Here is a 27,061-nt window from a genome sequence, read left to right on the forward strand (position 1 = left end):
GTTCATGCTGGCACAGTCCAGAAGCAGTTCAGATGTAAAAGCAGGTAGGTAGCTGGGCTGGGAAGCAGAAACTTATGTTATAAACAGATAAGCCACCCAAAATCATTCATGAAATTATATCATTAGTTCACATTAAATAAGCCTTAGACTTTATTTTATTATTTTTTTTTTGAGAATAGTATCAAGAACGGCAGATCCTTCCCAGCCTACTGCAAGGGCATCAGTGGAAAGGCTTACCCAGGTTTTCAGACTAAAAGTGCGTCTATCTCAAATTAAAGCAGGAATAGCAAGACTATAAATTATCTATCTGCCTTTGAGAAAGAAATTCTTCTTATTATTAATTACATCAGCATAGTTTATAGGATGTAATTTAATGTCTTGCCTGGACTTAAAAAAGCTTTAGTTATAGAGGGGCATGTTTTACAGGTAGTATCATCCAAAACCAACCAAACAACAACAACAACAACAAAAACTAACAAGCCACTGATACAATTATGCAGCTGTGTAGAAGTCATGTACAGAGGAAGAAATCTTAGTAAGGAACTAGTTAGAAAACAGATGAAAAACTACCGTAAAATCACCAACTAATCCTTCATCTCCTTTTATAAAACTCACCTTGAACACCTTTGCAGGATGACATACAAGTCAGTCTGAGACGATCCTTCAAAAAGTCGCTCCAAGCCAGTGATCTTGAAAATATCAAGCTTAAAAGACAGGTTTAGATGGTGACTTAGGATAGTGCCAATGACATAATATTTCTGACAAAAACATTCTACAGATACACATTGTTGATACAGGAAGAGCAGACAGAAGACACTACAGATGCATTGCTCTCTCCAGCCAGCTTCACCTGATGCTAGTTCCTTTCTGGGCCTGATCCTAACCTGTGGGCTGATGTCCTGGGGCTGTGGCTGGCTGTGATTCCCCTCCCCAGGCCTGATCCTGTCTCCCATGTATGGACTGACATCCTGCATGGCCTCGACCCATTTCTGTCCCCACAGAAGAGCCTGATGCTCTGGGCTGGGGCTGTTCCCAGCTTGCCCTTCCTCCTGGCTGGGGGCAATGGGACAGACCCCAGCTGGGGAGGCCCAGCTCTGAAAAACATAAAACTAAGCTGTACAAAATGTGCTGTACAGGACACAAAATATTGGAGCCCAGAAATACTCTATTTCTTTGTAATTAATCTACATTTAAGAAGCGTTGGCTGACCAGCCAAGTTTTCTGTGCATTTACATAGGCAGACCTTAAATCAGTTGAAAAAAAGAAAAGATAATTTCAAAGCTATCTCAATTTTTATTATTGTATAAAAAACATTTTTTTTCTGACAAACAATGGCGTGCTGCGGGTTTTGTTTCATAGTTTCCTGATGAGGGTAAATCTTGATTTTTTTTAAGGGTTTGGCAGGAAGCCATAGGAACTCATTATTCTGAATAGTCTAAGGGGAATTATAGAACAAAGGGAATGAAAAGCTTGAATTTATTTTTAAAGCCTGCTTTCTCATGTTTACATTACTTCCAGATCTATTTTGTTTTGGTAAATGTTTACCAACTGTAAGTCTTGATATATGAAGAACAACAAACCCCTCTTACAGACCGTTTAGTTTTCATGAAAACTGAAGGGTATTTGGATTGTAGGAGTTGGTCAAAAAGAGGTATTTTTGGGTTAACCAAAGATCTGCAAAACTGTTACAATTTCTTTACTCAAAAGAATACATTTCCAAACCAGGATGGTCTCCATGGACATTGAAATGATGACAAACTTGAGTTAAATTTGATTCAATTATTCATTTACTTTTTCCCCACCCCATAAGGATGTGCAGTTGCTGGGAATATGAGACCTTTGATTTGTCCCACTTAGCTAACACTGTGACATACTTTAGAACCAGTAGTTCTTTGTTTCTTTTATCCTCCTCGTTTGTGCATGGCTTGCAGCTTTGCCCCATAGCTTATTAGTTTTCAGGGTAAATTAAAATGTAGTTTCTCTATCTGTTAGCAAAATGAGTAATTGAATACGTATCCTCTGACTTCTAAAGTGTCTAAAACGATTATACAACCCAGAAATGGCCTGTGATCAAGGACTAAATAGGAAGGTAACAGCTTAAGTAAAAGTAGAAACAGGAATTATGTGGAAAAGCTATGGAGATCTACTAGCAAAAATTCCCACAGCCTTTCCATAGGGCTCAGATGGTGCTGGAAAGAAGAAAGAAATGCAGATGATAAGAACTCAAGGCAGTCTCTGTCTGTCTGTAAGTCACACTTTGAAATCCTCAATAAAAAAGCTACAGGGCTATATATTTTTTTTTTAATTAATATTTTCTTTTCCACCTCCTGCCACTGTCTAAGTTTTGGATTCTTGCTGAGAACAAGTTTGGGGACTGTTTCCTTCACGTCTTCCAGAGGTTGTCACAACCAACTTGCCACTGTAGACACGGTGACACCCTGGTACGCCAAGCCTCAGCTAAACCTGGCTGGGCACTGGGAGTCTTTTGGGGAGGGACAGCGTCATTAGGGTCGGATTAACCATTGTGCATTGTTCGAGGAACATTAACCATTGTGTACTGCTTGAGGAACTTCCCCATTAGTGCCCTCTCGGCAGGAGATTAGCGCCCCGCCGCCTCCTCACCGGGCACAGCCCCGCCCCCTACGGGCGGGTAAGGGCCGTAACGGCCCCCAGGGCCGGAGGCGGTGCGCGCCCCCTCACAGCCCCTCCCTCCCTCCCTCCGAGATGCCCGACCGCAGCCAATGGGGAAGGCGGAGGGAGCCCCACGTGACCCCCGCCCGACTCCCCGGTGAGGCTGGGGGGGGTGGGGGAGGGGGAAGCGTCGCGAGAGCGTCGCGCGCGGGGGGCGGGGCCGCGCGGCCGTGACGGGGGTGGCGGCGGCGGCGGCGGGGCCGGCGCTGGAGGAGGCGAAATGGCGGCGAGCGCCGAGGGAGACCGACAGGTACGGGCCGGCCGCTCCCCTCCTCCTCCTCCTCGCCCGCTGCCACAGGTGGGAGGGGGAGCGGCGAGTGCTGCTTGTTGGGTTTCCCGGCTCTCTCGCTGAGGGGATTTTGGGGGGTTTTATTACACCTGAAGTGGTTTCTGTAGGGCTCGCTGGTTCTCTTGCGTATCGAATGGAAAATAAGGTAACTATGAACTATAGATCTGGTATTATAACGGGGTTATTGAAGCTCTGTGATGTTACCAGAGAGAGGCATCGAAAAATAAAGCTTCCTGTTGTACCTGGACGGGATCAGTGGTATTAAAATCAATATTTCTTAAATAACCCCATTCTGTTCCCTTACACTAGGAAACAGCCTTACATCACTTCATGTTGGCAAGGTTATTTCAGAATTGTCCGATTGAATCAAGGCATCAATACTGTCAATAATAAATCCTTTGGAAATCAAGTGTTTTTAGAGAGGGTTTGGTTCCATTTGTCCAGGTGGATTTCTAGGCCCGCAGGCAAGGTGAGTTTTTGAGGCGTGATAATTGAATTATGCCATCTTGGTTGATGTAATTTCGTAATTTCTTACCCCTTGTGGATTCTTTAAAATCTGTGGGCAGTTGAAAAAGTACATTGATGGAATGTGTTACTCAGTGTGGAAGCATAATAATGTGAATTAGATTATTCCCTCTTCCTGTTAATCATTTGGTGTGATTATAAAATGAAAAAAATGCCTGCTAAACAAGGTGTTCTCTGGTGAAGGTCTTTCTAAGAGGGAGTAAGTTCGCTTAAAAAAATGCTGCTGGTTGGAAAACAACATCACCCCCCTTAAATGGTTTAGTTATGCATGAAACACGTGACAGAATAAAGTACAGAAACTTAATTGCACGGTCCCCCCGAAATCTAGACTAATGGATATTTCTGGTACCCGGAGTAATGTTTTTTTTCCAAGGCTGTATTTTGAGAATTCAGGTCCAGTCCTGGGGAAAGGCAAGGGCAATGATTTTTAACAGTGATCTAGCCAGAGAAAAGGAAGGATTCTCTTGAAGTTGGTGAAGCTTGGTATCCATGTCATATCTATATGAAATAGGGGGGAAAAAAATGACACAGATTCAAGCAAGAACAGAAGAATACAGCACTTCTAACAGAGGTGTATTTACCTACCCTGCTTAGTGTGGATGTGGCTGTGGTCAAGACAGTCTGTCATTTTTATAAATAGGCTGTTTCAAGACTGCCAACCCAATTAATGAAAGTGATAAATTATTAGAAAAGAGAAATAAAAAAGCATAAAGGAAACTTACGTTAATAAGAACTTATTGTGTATAGTTCAGATTTATTGCATGTACAGTTCAAATGCCTCAAGCCCTTGTATACCTGTAACATAGACGTGCACGTGTACACGTCCATGCAACATAGACATGTGTACATGTCCATATAGCTACTTAAAAGATTTGCTCCACATGCTTGTGCTTACTGACAAAAAAGATTTCCTTTTCGTTTGCTAATGATTGTCAGTGCACGCTGACTTTCAGTGAAGTTGTGTGGGATAAATTTGTATAAAGAGTTAGAGTGCATGGCAAAATTCCTCTTGAATGCACTTAAGCTGATTTCACTCCTGAATTTTGCCAGTTACAGGCACTCAAACAAGATTGGGAAAGCTAGCTGAATGCTCATTATGTGGTTTGATGAGAAAGCTTAAAATCATTTTGCCAATGATTTGCTAAAGAAAACATAATAAAACTTGCTAGAAAGACAGAGATGCTTTTATCAGTTATTCCCGTGTTTGTTTAATGAATGCTGATAGCTTTTCAGTACCAGGAAAGTTTTGTTCCTCTTCCATCTGGTATTTGTGCCATTTATTCCCCTTTTTTGTTGAGCTTACAGTAGGAGGAAATGTAATCTAATAGTCAAATACAGTATGAAGAAGTAAAAGTTACCATAAATGTTGGGTTTTAATTTAAACAAGGTACAAACTATTTCCAGGCTGTCTTGTTTGTCAGTATTTTTGCTTCCTTTCCAGTTAGTTTGAAAGTTTGGGTACTGTAAAAACAGATAATAATTTCATTCATCTTCAATTTTTGTTCTGTGTTGTATTCCTGGACAAGCAGGACCTCTGAGATTTCTCTGAAATGAGTGACAGACCTGGGAAACCGTAGGTGGTGGAGGGAACCTGTATAGGGCAGGATGCAGACAAGAAGAAATGGCTATGGTGTCGAGTTGAGGCAGGGGTGTAGCGGGTTTACGTGGACCACGGTGGAGCAGGTGGACCTCCAGGCGCCGGAGCAGAAGTCCCCTGCGGCCTGTGGAAGACCCCTTCTGGAGCAGATTCCGGGCCGGACCTGTAGCCTGTGGAGAGGAGTCCACGCAGGAGCAGGTGACCTGGCAGGAGCTGCTGCCCGTGGGGGATCCAGGTTGGAGCAGTTTGCCCCCGAGGGATGGACCCCGTGGTACGGACCCATATCTGGAGCAGTTCTTGAAGAGCTGCTGCCTGTGGGAAGCCCACGTTGCATCAGTTGAGCAAGGACTGCATCCCGTGGGAGGGACCCAACAACACAGGGGACGAGAGTGACCGAGAAGGAGCAGCGGAGAAGAAGCGCTATAGACTGACCACAATCCCCATTCCCCCCGTTCCCCTGCGCCACTCGGGGGGAGGAGGTGGAAGAGGGTGGATGGGGGGGAAGGTGCTTTTAGTTTCTTTCCTTTGTTTCTCACTTCTCTAGCTTGTTAGTAATAAGCAACAAGCTTACTGTCTCTCTATGCTGAGTCTGTTTTGCCCGTCACGATAATTACTGTGCGATCTCCCTGTCCTAATCTCAACCCTTGAGCCCTTTTCATCGTATTTTCTCCCCGTTCCCCTTTGAGGAAGGGGGTGTGAGAGAGCGGTTGTGGTGGAGCTCAGCCGCGCACCCGAGTAAAACCACCACCAGGGGTAGGCCAGTAGAGTTATTCTCCAGCATCTTTGCATGGTGCTTTACAAGGCTGCCAGTTCCATGAGGTATGTGATGCTGCAGGGGGTTCAGTGTGGGCGCGTGGGTCTCCAGTGTGTGCTCGCTGACACCGTAGGATAATGCTTAACCTGCTGTCTGAAGGTGGTGAAGCTGCGGAGCGCTGTACCTGAGTAGACGCTGTTGGAACCCGCGTGGTTATGAAGTCAGCTCCGTGACTTTTGTGTCGGGCGTTGTTAGAATTGCTGCAAGGAATGGTCGGTCTGTGGATGGCAGAGCTGGAGCAGTAGTACTCGAGCCTAGGTGAGAAACCAGCTGTCCCAGAGATGGCTGTTCTGAGCACAAGGATGTGTTAAGAGTGGTTCCCTGGTGTGATGAGATTAACCCAGTGAGTGGGTTAGCCACTTCAGGTAGAGCAGCAGGGACAAGGGAGGTGGGCTTCTTTTTCTTGCTTGTTATTATTTCATGGCATTTTTTTTTTAACACGCGAGTCTAAACAGAAGCATCATTATGGTTTTAATCTTCTATCCACAGAAGTTTTCTGTAATTTAATTTATTTGATTTTATTATATAGAGATTATATATTTATATATATATTCTGTCTGCCTATCTTTTTCATATCGTTGTCTTAATTTTCCAAACTTGAGAGAGAGCTAGTTAAGTGAGATGCTGTGCTCCAGGAATGGAAATGGTGCAGTTTATGTAGGTGTAACTTTTTTTTGAAGATTCTGGCAAGTTCATCTTTATGAAGGAAAGCAGAAATCAAGGTGGAATGTGAATAGATATCTGCAATCATCATTATTATTATACCTGTGAGGAGGCTTTGTTTTTATAGTTGCTGATGGGGGAGAGAAGATGAAGAATACGATAACTTTATGTCAGTACTACTTTTCTTATTTAAATTACACCTACTCAAGGACAAACCCATGCTTGTTCCTGTATAAAGAGTGTGTGTGTGTGTGTGCTTGAAGTGATGTCAAGAAAACCAAGCTGGTTAGCTGTGCAAAGGAGAACTATGCTCTGATGTATTGATATGTATTTATTTTTTATTTTGCAGTCAATTTGATGTGCTCCTTACCTGGTTTGTTTTACCAGGAGTCTTTTCTTGGCTAAATTCTGTGACCATCGAGAAAGATGAAGTATCAAAACTTTTATATGACTTAAAAGGCCAGCATACGCTTTCTGTTTTCATTAATGCCTTTTATTCATCACTGTTTTGGGGGATATAGGGATGAGTGAAATTAGATTATTTTGTTTCTTTCTATTGCTGTGAATTAAACAGAGAAAATTGTGAAACCTGTTTAGATTTCATTCCCAGATCCATGTATTTGTTGTTGGAATTGGGCTTGAGATCAGTAAGGGTAGCTGGCGTAAGCAGAAGCTCTTCTGACCGATCACGATGAAGCACTGGTGAATGCGCCCTTGGTCCCCTGAGTTTTGCCAGCTGAGGCAGGACTGCTCAGAGCAGTGCGAGAAGCCTGTGGATGTGTGTTATCCTAAACAGGGGTCGTGTACTGTTTGTCCGTAGGTGACAGAGATAATCAGGCCAGTTGGTGGAGTGGGTAAGAGCTACATGTTTCCCCTCCGGATTGCTGAAGCGTTGTTCTGGTGCCTTGTGTGGTACAAGAGCCTGCTGATGAGCTTCACCCAAGGCTCAATGATAGTGAAACAGTATTTCACATAATGTTGTCTTCCACCAAGGCACCACTGAAATGTAGTTAAATAAACATTTATGAACTAGCTGTAATATGTGTGTGGGGGGTTATTGTTACCATTAATTTTACATTTTCTGCATCATTTTAAGTTAAGGCGGTATATTTTCCAAGGGCAACAATCTGGATGGTGTGCTGCTTCATCTTAGTTTCAAAATGTATTTTCTTTCTATAGGCTCTTGTTTTGTCTACTTGCATTTTCAAATTGTATTACTAACTAAGTGGGGAACCATAAAAATAATCAAGTGTAAATGTTTTTGTAGGTATTTTGAGCTGACTTTCATTGGATACTAAGATTGGTAAAATCATGGATACGTACGCAAGGGCTCAAGGCAGTCGAATGAAACCAAGAACGTCTGTGAAAAAGGTAACTCATTTAAAAAAAAAAAAAAATTCATAGATTTTGCATCTTTTTTGCAGCAGTGTAATAATAAACGAAGTGAACGTTAAGGATTTTTTGTTTGTGTTTGTTGCTTTTTAAGTTTTAACTTCGGTAGACTAATGTTTCAAAGAGGCAAAAAACTGTCCTTGCTTTATGCATTGGCATATTTAGCATAGTAGAACTGTGAGAAAGAATAATTGGAAGAAGGCTTTTGTCTCTTGGCTTCCTTTTTTGTTTTGAGGTGATGTGATATAACTGTGATGTATTTATATGTTAAAATTTGTCTTGTTTATGGAATATAACTCTTTTATTTTGAGTGTTGGTTCGCATTTATATGTAACAAATTAAAATATAAATACATAGTGTTCATTGAAAACTGTTATGTGAAATCTGTGTTCGGGCTTACAGTAGTATCTTTAGACCTTTGTTTCCGTCCTGGCTTATCTTTATTGTTTACGTGAACTTCTGGGTGGTGCTTTGGTGAAAAGTAAAGTCTGCCTAACACTTGTGAAAGATTATTTTTTGAACAGTATTTATTTATTCTTTTTATTTTGTCCCTTCAGTTTAGAGAAATAACCTACAGCTTCCTCAAATGAAAGTATTACACGGCAGTTTATCCTGAAGGAACAAATTGATTTATCTAATGATATTTCTCAAAGTAGTTGAATGCAGATGAGTATTTTTCTGGATCTTCCTTGACTTTTGACTTAAAACTGTGTACGGTGCTAAAGAAGAGAAACTGAGCAAGAAAAAATTTTGTCACCTGGAAACTGCATTGTTTTGTTCCATAAAACAGATTTTTTTTTTTTTTTTTTTTTTTTTTTTAAAGTCTGGGTATGTAGTATAGGTCCTGTAGGAACAGCTTGAGAGCAAATACGAGCATTACGGAATTGCCAGGCAGAGAATCACTTGTTCCAGTTTCTGCTACCTGCCATGTTTGTGATAACTGCCATCTTCTGATAATCTGTTATCTTCCAGTTTCTGGTAACTGCCATGCATTAAGCAATTTCTAATTATGGGTGATATTCTTTCACTTTAAGACACAATGTATATACAACTTTTTTTTACAGGTTTACGAATAAACTACAGTTAAATTATTTGTTTAACAACATTCAGGTCATTTTACGCTTGAGCATAGAGTGAATTTTAGAGGATGTTTTTAATCTGCCCTTTTTATTTCCTCTTCAATTTAAACATGCACAGCCCCAACATAAAAACAGACAAAAATCCCCTAGGTTTTTAGGCCTTCGCATTGCAGAAACATCTCTCTAATAATGACAGTGACTAGTGATTCCTCACAGATAATAACGGTTGCCTAAAATGCTAGTTCTATGAATTGCCATTAAGCAGTCAGGACTGTGTGGTTCCAGCGACATGAATTCCGCCCTTCCCAGGTGTCTCACAGAACTCTGTTTTCATTCAGACTGACTCTGGTGTTTTGATTTGTAGCGGTCTCCTCTTGATTTTTCCATGAGGGGTAGCTACTTAAGAAATGGTGGAGAGCTTCCGTTCTTTCTCACAGAGCCAGGCAGTAGGGTGGTCAGAATTGCACTGTATTTCATCTGCTGTTGATTCACAGCTTGCAGTCAGTCCTGTCTTCATAATACTTCAAAAGGAAATGTTCAAGTAGCTGTAGAAGTCAGTGCATGGTTGTGGTATGCACACTGAAAGTTCAGGTTTCCATTTTTACAAAGTGACTTCAAAATAATAAGCCCGTTTAAATCTTACAGCAGCAGAAGTCAAGAAGAGCTCTTTTGTTACTTAAGAGCAGAGTAAACGTGACTTGCCAGCATTGGACTTGATTTCTTGGCAAATAATGGAAGAAAAAATGAGATTTTTTTTCTGATACCGTTAGTGTTCCTGGAAATTTCCTTCTGGTAGCCTTGCCAAAGTTGTTTTTTCCAGTGTTACAGACATCTTGCAGGCTTGTTTGGTTGCTTGAAATTTTTAGGAAGCAGTTGTATAAAACAGTTACTGAGTTTACTGGTAGAAACTGTATGCTAGTCATACAGTGAAGGATCTGTAGCTAATGACTTCTTGATATGTGGTCTGCAAAGGGAACAATGCAAAACTCTGCATTGTTCTTTTAAGCTGGAGAAGTGATAAGGATTTTTGATTGTTGAGGTCTGTCTTGCTCTGCATGCAATTTAGGATATTTGTATTTTCCCCTACTATAACTTAGTAGGTTTGAAATCTGCGTTCACTATTGAAGTAGGGTTTCCTGTCAGACATCTGAATTCGAGATTGCTGTGAGGAAGGAGTACACAGACCTAGCAAGTAGAGCTTTCTAGGTAGCTTGTTTTTTTGCCCATGTGTAGATGCATGTTGGTAGTAGTTGTACTACTTAGAAGAACAAATTAACATCTTTCTGCTGAAGATGACCTTGTCTTTACCTACGCTGATCAGCGAGTCCCTGAGACTATCAGATTTTCAATTTTTAATTCAGCCGAGTGTCTCACAGGCTGGAGTTGAGGGGACTTGCTTTCAGTGCCTGTTGGATAAGAGGTTTTCCCTGAAATTGAGTCCAGTCCTCTGCTGTCAAAAGCAGAGTTGTGGTAATATGAAGAAGTTTTCAAATACAGTCTCACTGTTAATGAGGGGAGATTAAAACAAAAACACAAAACCAAAACTAACAAAAAAAACCTGAACTCCAAAATCCCCTACTACTAATTTTAAGCCTTTTTGAACCACACTGCTGTAATGATTAAAAACTTTATGAATTTCGCACTGAAACTATTCACAGCAAATTTATACCTGTTCATAGGTGTCAGTGTTCAGCTTAAGCAGTATTTTTTTTTTCCTTTTTGCTGATGTTCACCGTTGTGGTGTATTTACAGTCATAAGTCTGTTCTCTGTTAACCTCGATTTTTTGGAAACTGTAAGCCAAGGTTTTAGTGTGCTTTTGTATGAAAGCCTCTGCGTTCCAGTGATTATCCTTCATAGTCCTCCTTTCTGTGCTTGTTGCAAGTTAATCTTCTTTTTACATGTGGATGATATGGTATGTGCAATCACAGAGGACTGGAATGATGTCAGTTCTGGTAACGGATGCTGCAAGGGTCACGTTTGCTATTTTCAGTGCTGCATCATATTGATTGTTCACTGCTATATCATGATCAAAAGATAAAGTCAGGTCTCTTGCTTCCCAGCTTGTGAATTCAGAATTCTATTTAAATGCTTGCTATTAGTTTTTGAGGACATAACCTTGTGCTTCATACGTTTGCATTTCAAACTATTATTACCTTGAGGAATTTCTTCCTGTATATGCCACCTCTCTTCTTAATTGATGATACCTGCTTGCTTTGAGTTACCAGGTTCGTCTGTACATTTACTCTTTTTTTTTTTTTTTTTTAACACTTATTCATGCTGATGATACTTGACCTCAGTCTCAAGTTGGAAGAAGCTGATTTTTGGTTACTGGCCCACATCTGTTATCCTATCAAAAAATCCCTTTGCTGGCTCTGGCTAGGCGAGTTCTTTTCCAGAAGCAGCTCTTCTACAAGCTCTCCGTTTTTTAACTCTCCCTTTGGTTCAGTGTCAGTAAACTATGGAAGGTAATGTGGTCGAGGTAGATGAGATCTATCTTCTGCCTGGTAATTTCCATATCTGTTTATTCTTTCCATGTTCTAAGCTCTTTTATATTCATTCATATGATCTTAAAAACACACATCACCTCCTTCCACTCCTTCTTAAGTCAGTATATTTTATCTCTTCAGTCATGTAGGGCCTCTGTCAGTGTGTGTATTGGGTTTGCGTGGCAAGGGTTTGGTACGGGGGGGGTCTGCCAGACCTTCATGTAGTATTGTTTGACAGTTCTTCCAGACCTGAGGGAGATTTTTTTTCAGATTGTTGCACATTTCTTTCTTATGTACTTCAGCCTAGCATTCTCCAAGCATCTGAGTTTAGTAACTCTAACTATAGTAATTATTAATGCCATACTTTTGTTCAGTTTTCCATCCTGCCTTTTCTTTCAAAATATTGAACTTACTAAGGAAGAAAATACTTACATATAATTAAGATGTATGTTGATACTTTGTAGCCTTAGAAAACCCAGTAACTAGAGAATAATCTTCAGCACTTGTCAGACTGGATTACTTCTGGCCTGCAGAGAATTAGCAGGTCATGTTTGACTTTTTTATTAATGTTTTGAGTGCTGTGACTGATTAAGTTATTGTATAAGCTGAAAATGAGACATTTCAACATGTTGGTTTGACTTCAGAAATTACTTTTCTGTGGGACGAGTGGGGGAGAGAGTTAGTGCTTCTAGATCTATTGCGGGAGAGTCTCTGAGCAGTATTGGCATTGCAGCCACCTGTACATCTGGATGAGTTAGAGTCAGAGTCTGCATATTGTCTGCATATTTTGGAAAGTATGGAGATATTTATGCAACGTTGTGAGAGGAAAATTGCAGCTAAACATAGGGAGACAAAGGAGTAGATGGAAGTCAGAATTATTTGAATCAATTTAAAATTTATTTCAAATGACCCCCAAACTGCCTTAAATGCACTCCAAAGTACTTTGGTTGCATTGCCATCTCTTACTTTTCCATAAAAATGCCTGTTTTGACTGCTTTAATGTCACTTGGCCATTGCTGTCCTAGCCTTGTTTGCTAATGTTCTGAAATATGTTTTGGTAATTTCAGGGATCCTGAATTTTGCTTTTGTCTATCCATTCTAGAAATGCTTTCCTAGTTTTGCATTACGATGAACACAAGCGTGGTAACACTGGCCGTGCTAATTGGGCTTCTAGTGCGGTAGTGTATAACACTGTTTTTGTTTTTTTCAGAGCAGAATCATCTTTCCTGAGGTTTAATTTTGATACCTAAGATCAGTTTTTACCATAAAGGGATTGCATTTGTTGTGGGATTGTCAGAAATGCAAAGCCTTCTCTGACTAAATTTCGCTTTCTAGTACTTGTACTGTTGTTTACGAAGCTATGCAGGTTTGAAATAACTTGTAAACTTGATGCATTTCTCACTTAATTTTTATCAGGGCAATCATATGGAGAATAAATAACTAGATCGACAATTTATAACCACATTGTGGTCTTATTTTCACTTCTTAACCTTTCTACTTGCTAGAGAAGACAATTTTAAAAACAAAATTGAAGAAAAAAGGTGGCTGACTTTCAAAAAATAAAAGTGCGAGGGTATTGTAGGTTGGTTTTCTTACAAGCTGAGGACACCTTCAGTTTTTCTGTCATCTTGTTTTATTTGATTTCAGATAGCAGTGATAATAACGCTTCTGTTTTACTGCATTTTGTTACACTGGGAGAAATTCCTAGATTTTCAAACCTTTTTTAGTCATGCTTGCATGTCACCATACATTTAAATAAATGTTAAATAATTACATAGAATTAAGTTCTTTATTTTTTTCACAGAATGGGGAAGAAGAATGTGTAGGGTGGTTCTTGAATTTTTTTGTTTGTTTTCTTCCACTCTGACTGGTGAAGCCACCTCTATAACATTTCTTGGCTAAACTTGCTTTTCATTCTCTTTAAGGAAAAGCTGATGGAAAGTTCCATGTACAGGCTCCAAGGAATGGAATGGGTGGGGCTTGGGTTTCTTCTTGGATTCATCTGTTTCTTTTTCCCAAGTCTACATGTTCTCACCATATTATTATTATTTTTTTTTTTAAATACAGACAACTTATTTTGCAATAAAATTTTCTTGAAGAAAAGACCTTATCTGTTTAAACTCAAGATGTGGAATTTAGTGGTTAAAATTTTAGTGGTGGTTTATATACAAAATTGTTTGAAGCAATACTTATAGTAAGGAAAACTATGGGAGTATAAGGGATAGACGCTGTATTGAAAACTGAAAATACATTTGTCCTTTCTTTTCCATTCTTTTTCAGAGTTTTGGTGAAGGTGTTCTGCAGTCTATGAAGTCACTGCTACACAGCAGGAAAGAGTTATGCAGTATATCAGCAGATGAATGTGTAAATCGGGAAGAACAAGATCGTTTTATTGAGGTTTGGCTTAACCTTACTATTTATATATATATTTTTAGTTATGGTAGAAGATTATATAGCTTGCAGCAGAATGGGAATAGCAAATGTGAGCAATATTGCGACTTACTGGCTGGTAACTCTCTACCCCAAATTGTCATTCTTGAATTCAGCCGCTGTAGTGTTGAAAACAGCTGTGACATTTCAAGATGATGTTTCTCTGCTTTGTGGGAATTGTGAAACTAAATAATAAAACGTGTGGACTTTGTAAGAATTGTGTAACTGGGTGTACTGCATTTGTGAGCACTACTGTGATCAGGTTGTATGGACAGTACCCTAACAAAAGTAGCGGAGCATTTTGATCCAGGTCTGAAGATAAACGTTTGTGGATTACTCATATTTACCTTGTGAATATCCGCACTAAAAGCGGATCCAGTAAAGTGGGTCAGGGCTTCTCGTACATGAATATTTAGGCCAAAAATTAAACAAGGTCTGGTGGTGGAAAAAGGGTTAAAAAACAAATGAACAAACAACAATAAAAAACAGTAAGCCTGGACAGAAATCAGGGCTATACAGGTAAATCTTGAGCTGTGAGGAGGATGACTAGAACTGTTTGAGTTATAAGACTGAAGAAGCTGCTCTAAGGGAAAATAAAAAGCTAAGAAGCAGCATGTACTGTGTATCTCTTATTAAGAGCTTTAGAAGGCTACTGAGTAGTTGACAGGCTTGACAAAGGAGCTTATGGAAGGGGATGGTGACCTGAACTGGTCAGAGAGAAGTGGAAATGAAGCAAAAAAAGCTCAGAAAATCATTAAGGAAGACTGGTAGTTAGATAAGGAGTAGCAGGAGAAAGGGAAGACGCAGATTGTGTGACCAGCAGAGGGGAGGGAGGATTGCGTGGGTGTCTCCAGAGTGTTGGGAACTGGCTGGATAGTGAGGTTGGTGACTGGATCAAGTGTTTGGGGAGCGGGCAAGGAGCTATTCTTGTGAAAGATGAACCCTCCACCCCCCCCATCCCCCACTTTTTTTTAGCAAAAATTGCTGAACAGCAAACAGCTGGCAACAGTTGATGTGCCTATAAGGATGGTCCCTATGGACAAAGATACCTTCCTATATTTAGTTACCTTATTAGCTCAAACAATTAAGAGCCCTGTGGTTGAAGTGTAAGAGGGTCGATAGAAGGACCACAGAACAGGTGTTTTTTCTTATAAAAATACAGAGAAAGACATCTATATACAGAATATTGTTAAAAGAAATTATTAGGACTGTGAAGGTAATTGCTTAGACGTATGAAAACCAGGTTTAGGCTTCCTCTGCCGTTTCAGTCAAGCACCTCTGTGCCCATGGATTTTGATAACCTTCAAATCTAGTGTCACATATAGTTTAAAACATAGGCTTGTCTTACTGATTGTTGGCCCTTCGATCTCCCTGGCCTACTCCCAACAACTTCTGAATGGCTGCGCTATTTTCAGACATGTTTGCGATCTTAAAGGTGATTATGTTTCTATGAAAACTGGAGTTTAGACATAATAAATCTAAATTAATGTTGTCACTGAGGCAGAAATAGGCAGACTCAGCAGTGGTGTGGTCTCTTTGATGGCAGTTTGCTGGCTAATCAGTGTTCATACTGACCTGTTAGTCCTCATCTGTGCAAAGCTGCAGCTCCTGCGTGCTGCCCTGTCTTGCACAATGAAGTATTCTGTGGGAGAGGGAAGGGATTGGAATTACTATTTTGAGGAAGAGGAAAGGACATGTAAGAAGACAAAAAAAAGAGCATACACCTGCTAAGAAATGGTGTACCAGCATCAAATGGGTGTACGAGCATCAGCAGACCCTAAAGCCCCCCAAAATATCTTCAGAGAACTGGTTTTCCTCCAAGTCCTTAAATTGCTTGGTATTCTCTTATGCCTCTTCTGTGGAGGAATTCAGTTCATATTGTAGGTATTGTGCAGGTAAAAGACGAAGGAATTGAAAGGTGTCTTGCAGATACTGTATGGATAAAAAAAAAAAAGTCGGAACTGAAGGATGTATCAATTGAAAAGGATTGTTTCATAGTTAGCACAGTGAATGTGGTGCTGGAGAAATGTAATTTGCCAAGAGCTCTTTGGAATGTTACTACAAAGCGTTTCATTTAGGATTTTGTCGTAACTGAAATAAGGATGAGTGGATGTAAACAGGAAGATGCTTTCTGGGGGCAAAGTAGTTTCCTAACATGACACCATCTGAAATAAACAAGTCAGAATTTTTAGTATTTTAGTATGATTTCAGTTTGAAAGGAGGCTTATCATTTCAATGTGTGACAAAACGTACCACTTATTCGAAACTCAAATACACTACAAAGCGATTGTTTTTCAGCCATTTCTTTTCCTAGTTCTTTCATAGTTTCTATATACGCACAGGCAAGTTGTTGAAACAGTAAGTGATGATAAGCACAGAGGTATTCTTTGCTAATTTTAGATGCGAGAACCATTTGACTACTTTATATAAACAGGGAGTAGGTGTCACAAATTTAATGTGAGAAGTTGTGGCTGCCCCATCCCTGGGGGTGTTCAAGGCCAGGCTGGATGGGGCTTTGGGCAACCTGGTTTGGTGGGAGGTGCCCCTGCCCATGGCAGGGGGTTGGAATTAGATGATCTTTAGGGTCCCTTCCAACCCAAATCATTCTGTGATTCTACATGAGCTGTGACTTGAATATGAAAAATCCATTCTATTGCATAGTGCTCTAAAATAATTGAATCCAAGCCATATCACATTTAACTGCAAATATCAGTGGAAGCATTTAACCTTTGTGTACCAGTTATTACAACCTTGCTTTGAAAATAAATGCTTTGGGTTTTTTAGTAGTATGCAGTTACCTTATTGATGAGTCATAAGGGAAATATTAAATGAGAACTGAGGAAATCTGACATTGGAAACAAAGTTTGAATAGGTGTATGTAACATAGATCATGAGCTGGCACTGAAGAATGAAGATAATACAAAATATTTGCTGCCTTTGATCTGTTAGTGTTGAATGATACAAGATGCCTGTAGGCAGAATAGAAGGAGAGTGTAATAAAATATCACCCTTGTCTACAAGCCCAAAAACCAGAGGTACGGTTGACATTTCTGACATATACCAGGTTCTTGAGTCTGATGAGGTTTTTTTGAGGTTGAATATTTTAATCCTTTTACTTTAGGGGTTTGTCTACTTGGATATTGCGTGCAAACAAGTGGATTAAAACACATCTGCTGTCTTTTGGCCTGAGGATAGTCAGTTTACGTGGTAAATAGTCTAGGTGTTAGCACTGTGCTCTCTTCAGTATATCCAAATGTGTTGTAGTTTGTTAGCATGGACAGATTTCGGATCGGAACTGGTTTATACGTGTCCAGCCTAAAGCGCTGATCTTTGCAAAATCATGTTTATTTTAACAGACTGAATGGGACATGTATGTGTTGATAAATTTATACCAGCCAATAGGCCATTAGAAAATTTTCTGTGTAGTGGGTTTTGTATGTTGTATGTGCCCTTTAGTCTGAGCTGATATCTACAAGTCAAATCTTACAGTGTTACTGTTTATATGTAAGACTCTGCACTACTGTTCAGGCAAGTTATGCTACCCAAACGTATGGTTTTTGTGGTGGTAGAATGAAGCTTTATGATAAAATCTGCTAAACTTTTAAATGTCTATAGGAAATCTACAAAGTTTTGTTCTGTTTCTTTAATATTGTTCATGTGTTTATTCTACAGATTACATTTATAGGTTTTGCTGAAGAGATGGGTACTGCACATTTGCAGGTATGGTATGTCTGTCTGGATTGGAAAACAATGTTCTTCAGCACTGGTGCTTTCTTCTAAGTAGTACACAGTTTGTGGGATAGAGGAGTTTTGATTTTTGAGAAATGAAATATGTTTGCATTCAGCATTTAAAAGCATAACAGTTTTAAACATTGTTGAGAGGTTGAATATAATTATTTTAATGTCATCACTAGTGTTTCTATATCTATTTTGAATACAGCCTGAAGCAGTCTTTGTGTTGGAATGGTCTGAAATGGCATACTTAAATTGTAGTTTGTTTGTTTTGTTAAAAACTGTATGTGACCTTCTTAATATTTGTGCTTATTAATATAGTGCAGTCACAGTGTGCAAAGCTAGAAGTTCTCTGAATTGACTGCTAGCCATGCAATTGCTATTATTTCTGGAGACTTAGATGAGGAAATATTTAAAGAGGGAAGCGTAGCCAATTTGTGGGGTTGTCATACAATTTTAAGAAGTTAAGGATTGATTTCTCTTGTGCAACTTGTATGTCAGTATAACACCATAACATGTTTGTAGTGCTACTCCACACTTTGTCCAGATCTCAGTAGGGATTGCTGTAATGGTTTGCTGATGTTTAAAACATCTATTAAACAATAGAAACGTATGAATCCGTTTGTGTTCAGAATTGTACCTTTGTTGCTAATTAATAAAATTATAGTCCTGCTAAATATTCACCCAAGTATGGGTGAGAGCTATTTGATTGTATAGAGTTAGATGACATTTATACAAAAATTAGGCTGAGTAGGTTTATGAAGACTTGCTTCGTACAATATAGATGCATAGTGTTTAGATTGCTTTAAAAAAAATCATAAATCTTTCACAGGCCTTTTCTGTGTTTTCAATAAATATAAAGTTATCTGAGATAATGCTGAAAAAGAAAAAGCCAATGTTCCTTTTCCTATAATAGGGGGCTACAGTACCATTCCAATAAAGCATGCTAAGAGCATGTAGAGATCCACTGAGAACAGTTATTAGGTGAGATCAGTCTTCTGTATGTAGCTGTGTACTTTGTACAATGTGCAGTTGCTTTTCGGTGCTTCCAAGATTCTTCTTTGTGACGTTTAAACCTTTTCTGTCCCATGAGAAGCAGTGGAAATTCTTCTTTTGGTAGAAGAGTGAGTTAAAGATTTGTGGATTGAATTATTCGTGGAAAAGAGTCTTATATCAGAGCTTAGGAGAGTAAGTAAAAAATAGGGTAGTAAATAGTGGATAAAAGAGAAGCTTTACCAAAAGTAGCTGCTGTTAATATTTGGGGGGGGATGTGAGATCAAAATCTCTTCATTACTTTTCACTTAATTTTTTTTCACTTTTTGTTCTGAATATTTTCATACATTAAAATCAGGAGTTGGCAGCTGTTTCTGCAGATCTTCCAGATGTTCTGAAATCGCTTCAGTTGTGCAAACTGAAAGAAAATGAGGTTGTTTTTCTAAAAGATGTTAGGAAGACCTTCGCAAAACCTTGTGTCACAAAACATCAGGTAAATATTTTGTTGTCTTGCATGTCTGAAGTACAGAATTGCCTTAAAGGGGCATTGTTTGGCCTCTTAAAGAGTTTAATAATATCACACCTTGTTTTGTTTGTATTTTTGGGCCACGATAGTATTAACGTTACATTTCTGTGGTTTTTGTTTAAAATGTGTGTTAGAAAATCACAAAATAAACTTGTTCTCATGTACAGTTAAGTACCTGTATTACTAACTCAAAATATCTAACATATTACGATGCTGATCCAGTCCTTTTGCTCAAGTATAGTCCCTTTTACTGCCAATTTGGAAAGAAGGTGAAGCTTGTCAAATTGCCCATCTCTGCTCTGCTCTGATATGCCTTCCATCTTCTCCAGACTTCCCTCCTTGAAACAGAGATGCCAAGAAATTATTAGTGTCAGGTCTTCATAAAACTCAGTGGGTTCTTTTCTTTTCCAGTCACACGTTGTTAAAGCAACTTTATGCAATGTTGCCTTGCATGGTAAATTAAATCATGTTGCGTACAAGTTTTTTTATATATTGAAACAAATAATCTATAAACTGAAATAATGTTAAGCACAAACACGCTTTGAAATTCTGTCTTTATGGATTTTTTAACACGTGTGTTCTTTAAATAGATTCATGACTGCATATTATCAGGGTTGTATTATACAACCTCTTTTGTCTTATTGCAATGACTTATTCAGAATATAGAGGTCATTAAAATGCTAAATGATTTTAAATATCACTTTACACATTTTTTTATCTTTTAAAATACTTTTAAATTGTTTACTGTTCATAAAATGTGTTGAGGGAATCCATTGTTATTCCTACAGTTGAAATTATTCAAAGGTTGTTATATTGGTTTTCTTGTTGCTCTTTTTCAAGAATCAGCTTCCTGAAGTGCTTTGTGTGATGCGACTGTCTCCTGCATTCCCAAGGATCAAAGCAGATTATGTATTTACTTTGCTAAGCAAGTATACCACAGGTGTAAGATACGCAGTTGAAAAAAAGTCATTGCAAAAACATCGACCAGACACATCCTGTACAGAAGATGATGATACTAATCAGTCAGTCTCTTCAATTGAGGATGATTTTGTCACTGCTTTTGAGCAGTTAGATGAAGATGAGCCTTCAAAGATGCAAAGTGTTGGTAAGTTCTTGCATGCTGTTGACTTGTAGGAATTGTTAATTGCAATTTAGGCTGTCAGGATGTTATGAGAAAATAAGTGTAAATAAATAGTGTTTTTTTTACATTTGCATTTTGTAAAGGGGTGTAATGCAACTGTAAATTGAATTTTTGAGACTGTTCTTTTCACAACAGTTTATCAAATCATAAACCAAAAATTCTAGCCTCCATATCTGATATGCAGATAAAATAGAATCTTGTTCTACCTTGTTCTAAAAAAAGAAATACATGAATTTCAGTTGTTAGTATAATATGATTTGGAAAAAAATATTGCTTTAATTATGAAAGATGAGTTGGTGTATTGTAACAATAGTAAGTCCAGCCATTGCTATCAAAATCTGTCCAAAGTGTTCTGCTTTTCTGTATAAATTCTTGTTTTTGAAGCTGTTGTTTTTTCCTTTTCAGGTACATGCAGCTTTACTTCTCGAAACCATCGAGATGCTGCTTCACAGACCATCCCTGCTCAATGTTTAGAAGCTGTTGACTCAAAAATCTCTGTGGGTTCTGTACGTCGAAAGTCATCTGCAAGATCTTCTGCTTTGATTGATATTTTGGGACTTAAGGAACTGTCTTCAGTAAAAAATTCAGTTACAACCTCAATTTCTGATCCCTGGATACAAAGGAGTTTCTATAAGCCATATAATCCTTCTGATCAAGGTGTTAATTTCTTATGTAAAACATTGTTTTCCTCTTCTCCAGCTGAATCCTCTGAGTCAGATTGCTCCAGCCCAAGCCCCATTATCTTCTTAGATGAAGAAGGATATCAGAAGAGCTTGAAGGCAAAGCTCCAGCTGCCAAAAATTCCAGTAGTGAAAGATGGTATAGAGGATTCAGACTCAGAAGTTAGTGAATTTTTTGATAGTTTTGATCAGTTTGATGAATTAGAACAAACCCTGGAAAAGTCTGGTAAAGCCATTAGGGATCCCATCCTAGGGAATCCCCCCCAGAAAAGGAGGGCTGCCCATGAAAAACTGTGTTCTACAAGCATTACAATGAATCCTCAGAAATTCAAGTTTGATCGTCCTGCTCTCCCAGCCAATGTAAAGAAACCAACTCCTCGCAAACCAGAATCACCGTACAGCAGCGTTTTTGATGTCCCAGATTCCCCTCGCCCGGTTAAAACATCAGGGGAAGAGAACGGAGGCTTGTTCAGCCCTATTAGATCATCGGCTTTCAGTCCGCTAGGGAGCTGTGGTTCTTCTGAATGCTTATGTCGTATGAATCTTGGCGGAGATGAGACAGGTCAAAACCACCCTGATGCACTTTATAATACTTATTCAGAATATGCTGATAGTGTTTCGTTTGAAATACTGGGTTCTGTTTTTCATTCTGACTCTTCATCAGAACAAATACGTGCAGGAAATGATTCCAAATGCAACAGGATTGCTATGAAAGAAGAAGGTCAAGCTACAGATCTCAAAATTAAAACTAGCAAGGAGCCAGATAAACAAGCAAAATCTAAGCATAAATCATCAATAATTCGAGATAGCATTCAAAAATTTGCAACTGAATTAGTTGAAAAAAGTTTTGGCAGTGCTTTTAAGGACCTGCAAAAAGGTGTTTCTTCATGCACCAATGCACTTTGTCACTTGGCTGCTAGGTTGACTTCTTCGGTCTTTCAAATGGCTTTCTATGAGATTGGAAGACGTAGAGCAATCTCCCTGAAGGAGCGTGCCATTAATGGGCTAGCAAACTTTTTGGTGAGCGAAGCTATAACTGGTGCTTTGAAAGAACTGCGGCATGTGAAGAAGCAAATATTTACCAATACCGTTGCACGGTTTGCCGCAGACCTTGCCGAAGAACTTGTGTTTGAAGGAATCATGGAAGTATGTCAGTTTTCATACCCCTCGACACCTACAGTTGCACAGCCTTCTTCATTTGATTATGAAGACAAAGTAGTAAGATCCTATGCCAGAGATCTGTCTGAATCTGTCATTCAGGAGGCTTTTATTGAGCTATCCCAGGTTGATGTGACCTTCACGACACAAGCAGCCATCAGTGTTTCCATGGACAACATTAAATATGTGAGTGCAGAAAGTATGTTAGAGTCAACACGGACTTCCATGTTTTTGCCTGATTTTAATGACAGGGTAGCACTGAATCCAATCCAAGATTCCAAGAAAGAATACACAGTACAACAAGCACTGTTTTGTACCTCTGGTGTTGTAAGTTCAGTACCTGTGCCCTTAGCTGGAAGAGCTCTTTGTCAACATCAGTTTTCCTCTGATGCTTATAAAGCAAAAGTATGCACTACTCTGAATTCTGATAACAACATGAAAGTATACAAAGACTGCTCTCATCCATTTTTCACAAGCAGAAAGAGAGAAGAGGAAGTCTCTTCTTTCAGAAATATATACCTAACTTCAGATCAGAATCAAAGTACTGAAAATAATCCATTAAACAATACCAAACAAGTGACTAACATGTCTGGAATAGGCAGTAATTCAGAATTAACGAGTGGGTCAAAAAGCATTAGTAGTTTCTCTGGAACTATGGTAGATATGATAGTAAATGAGGCTTATGAAGCCATAACCTCATCTCGGGTAACAAAAGCAGTAGAAGAGTACACAGAGTTTTTGTCAAGAAAAATAGTAGATAAAAAAACATATGTGCAATGTACTGGTGAAGATGTCCCCAATAATATGTTTGCAGATCACTTGGCCAAATATATCATAAAACAATCTGTGGATGAAAGTAAAACTGTGTTATGCAACACTGGTGAGAATTCTGCACGTAACGTGGGCTCACAGACTTATGCAGATACCAGTAGAAAAGAACAATGTGTGATAAAGAAGCAAGATGCTGAGAAACCAAGTAATGTTTCTATAGTTGTTGAACAACAACAGATGCCTTTGAATAATCCCTCTAAATTTCTTCTTACTCCAGCTAATTCTGTTCAGTGCGTTTCAGAACCTAAAGATTGTTGGCAGGAACAAAAAGGACACAGGTTTTCAAAATCGCCCCCGCCTTGTTCCACTGTGACTTTTGCTAGGCATGTTCTAGAGGACTTTACTGATGCAGGAAGCTGCTCAATGACACTCTTAAACAAGCCCTCAAAAAATCACGATATTCAAAAACCACCATCAGGACCTTTGACTTACAGGCAAGCTGATTGCTTTCCACGTGCAAATAGCTTTTCTTCAGTGATGTTTGGCAGTGAAGATGCTTTGCAGATGGCTGATAAGTCAAGTATCAAAGATGGAAATACCAGTGTAATGCCTGACACGCCCCCGCCAACTCCTTTAGTACCGTGTCAAGCTAGTTCAGAAAGAAACCTGAGAAAACTGTCAAAGAAACTCAAGGGAGAATTAGCAAAGGAATTTGCACCTGCGACGCCACCTTCTACACCATACAATCCATCTGTTGCAGGTTTGTCTGAAACTGAACACGGCTCTTTGGAAAAGGAGGAGTTTATGCTGAAACTCATGCGGTCACTTTCTGAAGAAGTAGAAAGTAGTGAAGATGAAGATCATTCTGAAAAGGTCATTGAGAATGAGGAACATGCAGAAAAAACTATTCAGTATGCAGATAACTTAGCTAGTCAGATAATTTCAGTAGCAACTGAAATGGCTGCTTCCCATTTAGATGATAAAACAAATGAAAGAGAAGCTGATAGACAGGTTCAGTTAAGTACGCAAAACAAAATATGTGGATATCCTGCCTTTATAAACGCCCCAGAAGAAACATGCAGCTCTTTATGGAATTATGCAGGTGATATGGCAGGAAAAGTAATCAGCGAAGCCAAGAAAATGGTGAAATCAAGGCATTGTAAACTGCTGAGGTTGAAGCGGGTTAACTGTCAAGTGGATTGTCTTTATGTGAGAAAAGACGATAAAGATTCTAGTTCAAAGGAGTGGTGTGGTCCGGTGAGGGACCAGTGTCTTGGTGAGAGAGATTCCTCTGTACTTTCTTTACCACAAGGTTCAGGCACGATGGGTTTGACTTCCAAGTACCCAAGCTGTGAAAGTGTGACGGATGAATATGCAGATCATATTATTCGTATTTTGAAAAGGGAAGGTGGTAACCCTGAGCTGTTGATGGATCAGTATGCTAGCAGACTTGCTTACAGGTCCATCAAGTCAGGCCTACGGCAAGCTGCTCGTAAAACGAAATTGAGATGCAACAGAATGACATTTCCCGGGCAAAATGTACAGGTAAATGGTAAACTGGAGCTGATCAAAACAGTGAATAAAGATGCAGCACAGCAAGTGAAAAGCAGCATTCATCACTGTGAAGAGCAAACTTACGAAAGGAGTATCAGCACGCAGAGAACAGATTGCGCGGAATTGTTACACTTTTCAGAATCCCTTGCTTGCAACATAACTAGTGATGTCAGGAAGAAATTGAAAATTTCAGGAGCATGTTTACCAAAATCTCTGACAGATTCCTGTCTATATGAAAAGACTGAACTTGAGGAAGTCACAGGAGATCTTATTAAAACAAGAGTTTCTAGAACACTTCTTCCTTTCTCCCCCAGTCGTAAACTGTATCATAGTACGGGCAGTTTAAATGAAAATGGCTACCGTGAAGGCATAATTCAAGCTATAGAACAATATGCTAGGAAGGTAGCAGATGATACTCTAGAAATGAGTTTAGAATCTGCTGTTCTCCAGGTGGCTGAAAACAGAAAAAATGGAGATAGGCTTTCCTATACGGACAAACTGTCTCCTTTTTCTGGAACTGTCTGTAGATGCTGCAGTATGAAGGAACATCAGTACTGTACCGAAAGTGCATCTCATCACTTACCTGCGCAGAGTTCCTCCATTCCAGTGAGGCATTTCCTTCAACCTAGATTGGGTGGTGTCTGCCAAAAACCAAGAGTCTTTCATCTTGATATTCCCAAAATTCACGTTGATGTAGAACAGAAGACAGTGTTTCCTGACAAGGTGGCTCCTGCGGCTGCTGAGAAAGCAGAGGGAGAGCAGAGTTACACAAGCGTGACAGCTGACAGTGGTTTTGGACAAGATGGAGTCAGTTTTGCTGAAAGCCTTACTACTGAAATAATGACCTCAGCTATGACTAATATTGGTCAGGCAGTTAACATAAGGTAATAATAATTTTTTCTTGATGCATTCTGTACCAGAAAAAAGAGGATTGTTAATGCAGACATAATGTATTTCTAGAAGAAAAAATTCCTGAGCACAAATTTTATGTTCAGAGTACTTTCTTTTTATTCTTACAGTGATATATAAATGATTCATAAGTAGAAAAGTCTTTTTCCACCTGTGGGAGCTTTAAACCAAGGTTTCTATGTATATCAGTATGCATATGTTCCAGTAGCTAACTAATCATTGGAACTTAATATTTCAACTTGAAATACTGTTATTTTTTACCTACAGTAGAGAATAGTAGACTTTACAGGGTTTCTTGCTGTATAAGCCATGACTGAATCCAAATTTGTTCCCTACCTGTATTTCATCTTCTGTACTGAAAAATAAATGTAATTTATTTTGGATTATCAGTAGAACCAACTTTTGGTACTGTCCAGACTGGACATTGCTTTAAAGTACAAAGGGTTTACTTTACTTATGACTGTTAAAATAGTATCCTTATTATTGGAAGAAAAAAAAATCTTAAGACACTTATAAAACAGTAATAAAGTAGAGAAGAAACTGATTTTCAGATTTTTGTATGCTTAGTGTGGAAATGGTAAATTAGCCTTCGCTAACTTTAGGGCAAACAGCAACTCTTTCTTAAACTGCAGGGATCAGAATGACTGGAAATCTACCTTTTGGGTTCAGGAGCAATTTTTACCTTGTTGGTTATTCCAGTTTATCGTAACACTTATTTTCCTACTTTGTAGGGGATAGGGGGTGCAGAGTTCCTCACAGTGGCAAAGGATTTTTCTTTCAGTTTCTAGAGGGACATCATGATGAATAATAAAATAGACCTTCATACGTTCAATGGCTAAAGACTGCAGTGGATCTGAATTCATTTTTTTCAAGGTTTGATATGAAACTCATGCTAAGCTTCTGCCTGTAAACAGCAATGGAAGTTTTTGTTCTTTGGGAGCAGTGATGGACAGAGCTTTTGCAGAAAACAAACTCTGTTTTAATTTTTATGATCTTTTAGTGAAAGTATTTAATTAGAAATTCCAGTAGTTCAGAAATGCTAATAAACTGTGTAGTGTGGTGCTGCATATGAGGAGTTTGGAACCTTAATCAGTGTGTAACAGTAGTAATATGTTTTTTCTAATACCCACAGTATCAGAGATGGCACTTGGGTTTTGAATCACTTCTTAAAAATATTACTTGAAACTTTTAGTTAGAATATGACAAGAGCATCCAAAGTGCAGGGTTTGAATAAATATTGTTTGTTGTAATATCTGTGACAAGGAGAAGATGTTAAGGTTTTAACATGACAAAATTTACAAATGCTTCTTACAGCATCACCCATTGATGTTTCTTGAAATGTCACCTTTCGTGTTGCCCAGATGGGCTGTGATTCAAACAGTCAAACCACTCTGAGTTATGTCTTTGCATGCAAAAATTCATGTTTACTGGAGCGAAGCATTGACGGTGATGTGATTAGGGCTGGCTTTTTAAGTTGTGAATGTTACAGTGACCGCTGACAGTGGCGGTAGTAGGATGGTCATTTTTCTTGAGCTTTCTACCACTTCATCTACATCTCTATAACCACGGTTTGTTTACACATGAAGATTAGCTCATAACTCTATGTTTTCATATTATAACTTCATTCTAA

General features: G+C 39.0%; 1 protein-coding gene across 10 annotated transcripts in view; it reads left to right on the forward strand.

Moving 5' to 3' along the window:
* The first annotated feature begins 2,822 nt into the window (after nucleotides 1–2,822).
* AKAP11 (A-kinase anchoring protein 11) overlaps nucleotides 2,823–27,061 on the forward strand; it is a 43,612-nt gene continuing 19,373 nt past the window's right edge. For 3 of the 10 annotated variants that reach the window (XM_040541330.1, XM_040541383.1, XM_040541407.1), the window contains exons 1-7: nucleotides 2,823–2,941; nucleotides 7,847–7,950; nucleotides 13,818–13,934; nucleotides 17,640–17,687; nucleotides 19,051–19,185; nucleotides 20,059–20,323; nucleotides 20,765–25,406. In XM_040541330.1, coding sequence (XP_040397264.1) covers nucleotides 7,891–7,950; nucleotides 13,818–13,934; nucleotides 17,640–17,687; nucleotides 19,051–19,185; nucleotides 20,059–20,323; nucleotides 20,765–25,406 — 5,267 coding nt within the window. In that variant the 5' untranslated portion in view covers nucleotides 2,823–2,941; nucleotides 7,847–7,890. The other 7 variants (XM_040541351.1, XM_040541398.1, XM_040541390.1 and 4 more) reach the window with 6 other exon arrangements.

This window comes from Cygnus olor, chromosome 1, assembly GCF_009769625.2.
Source record: "Cygnus olor isolate bCygOlo1 chromosome 1, bCygOlo1.pri.v2, whole genome shotgun sequence".
NCBI lineage: Eukaryota > Metazoa > Chordata > Aves > Anseriformes > Anatidae > Cygnus > Cygnus olor.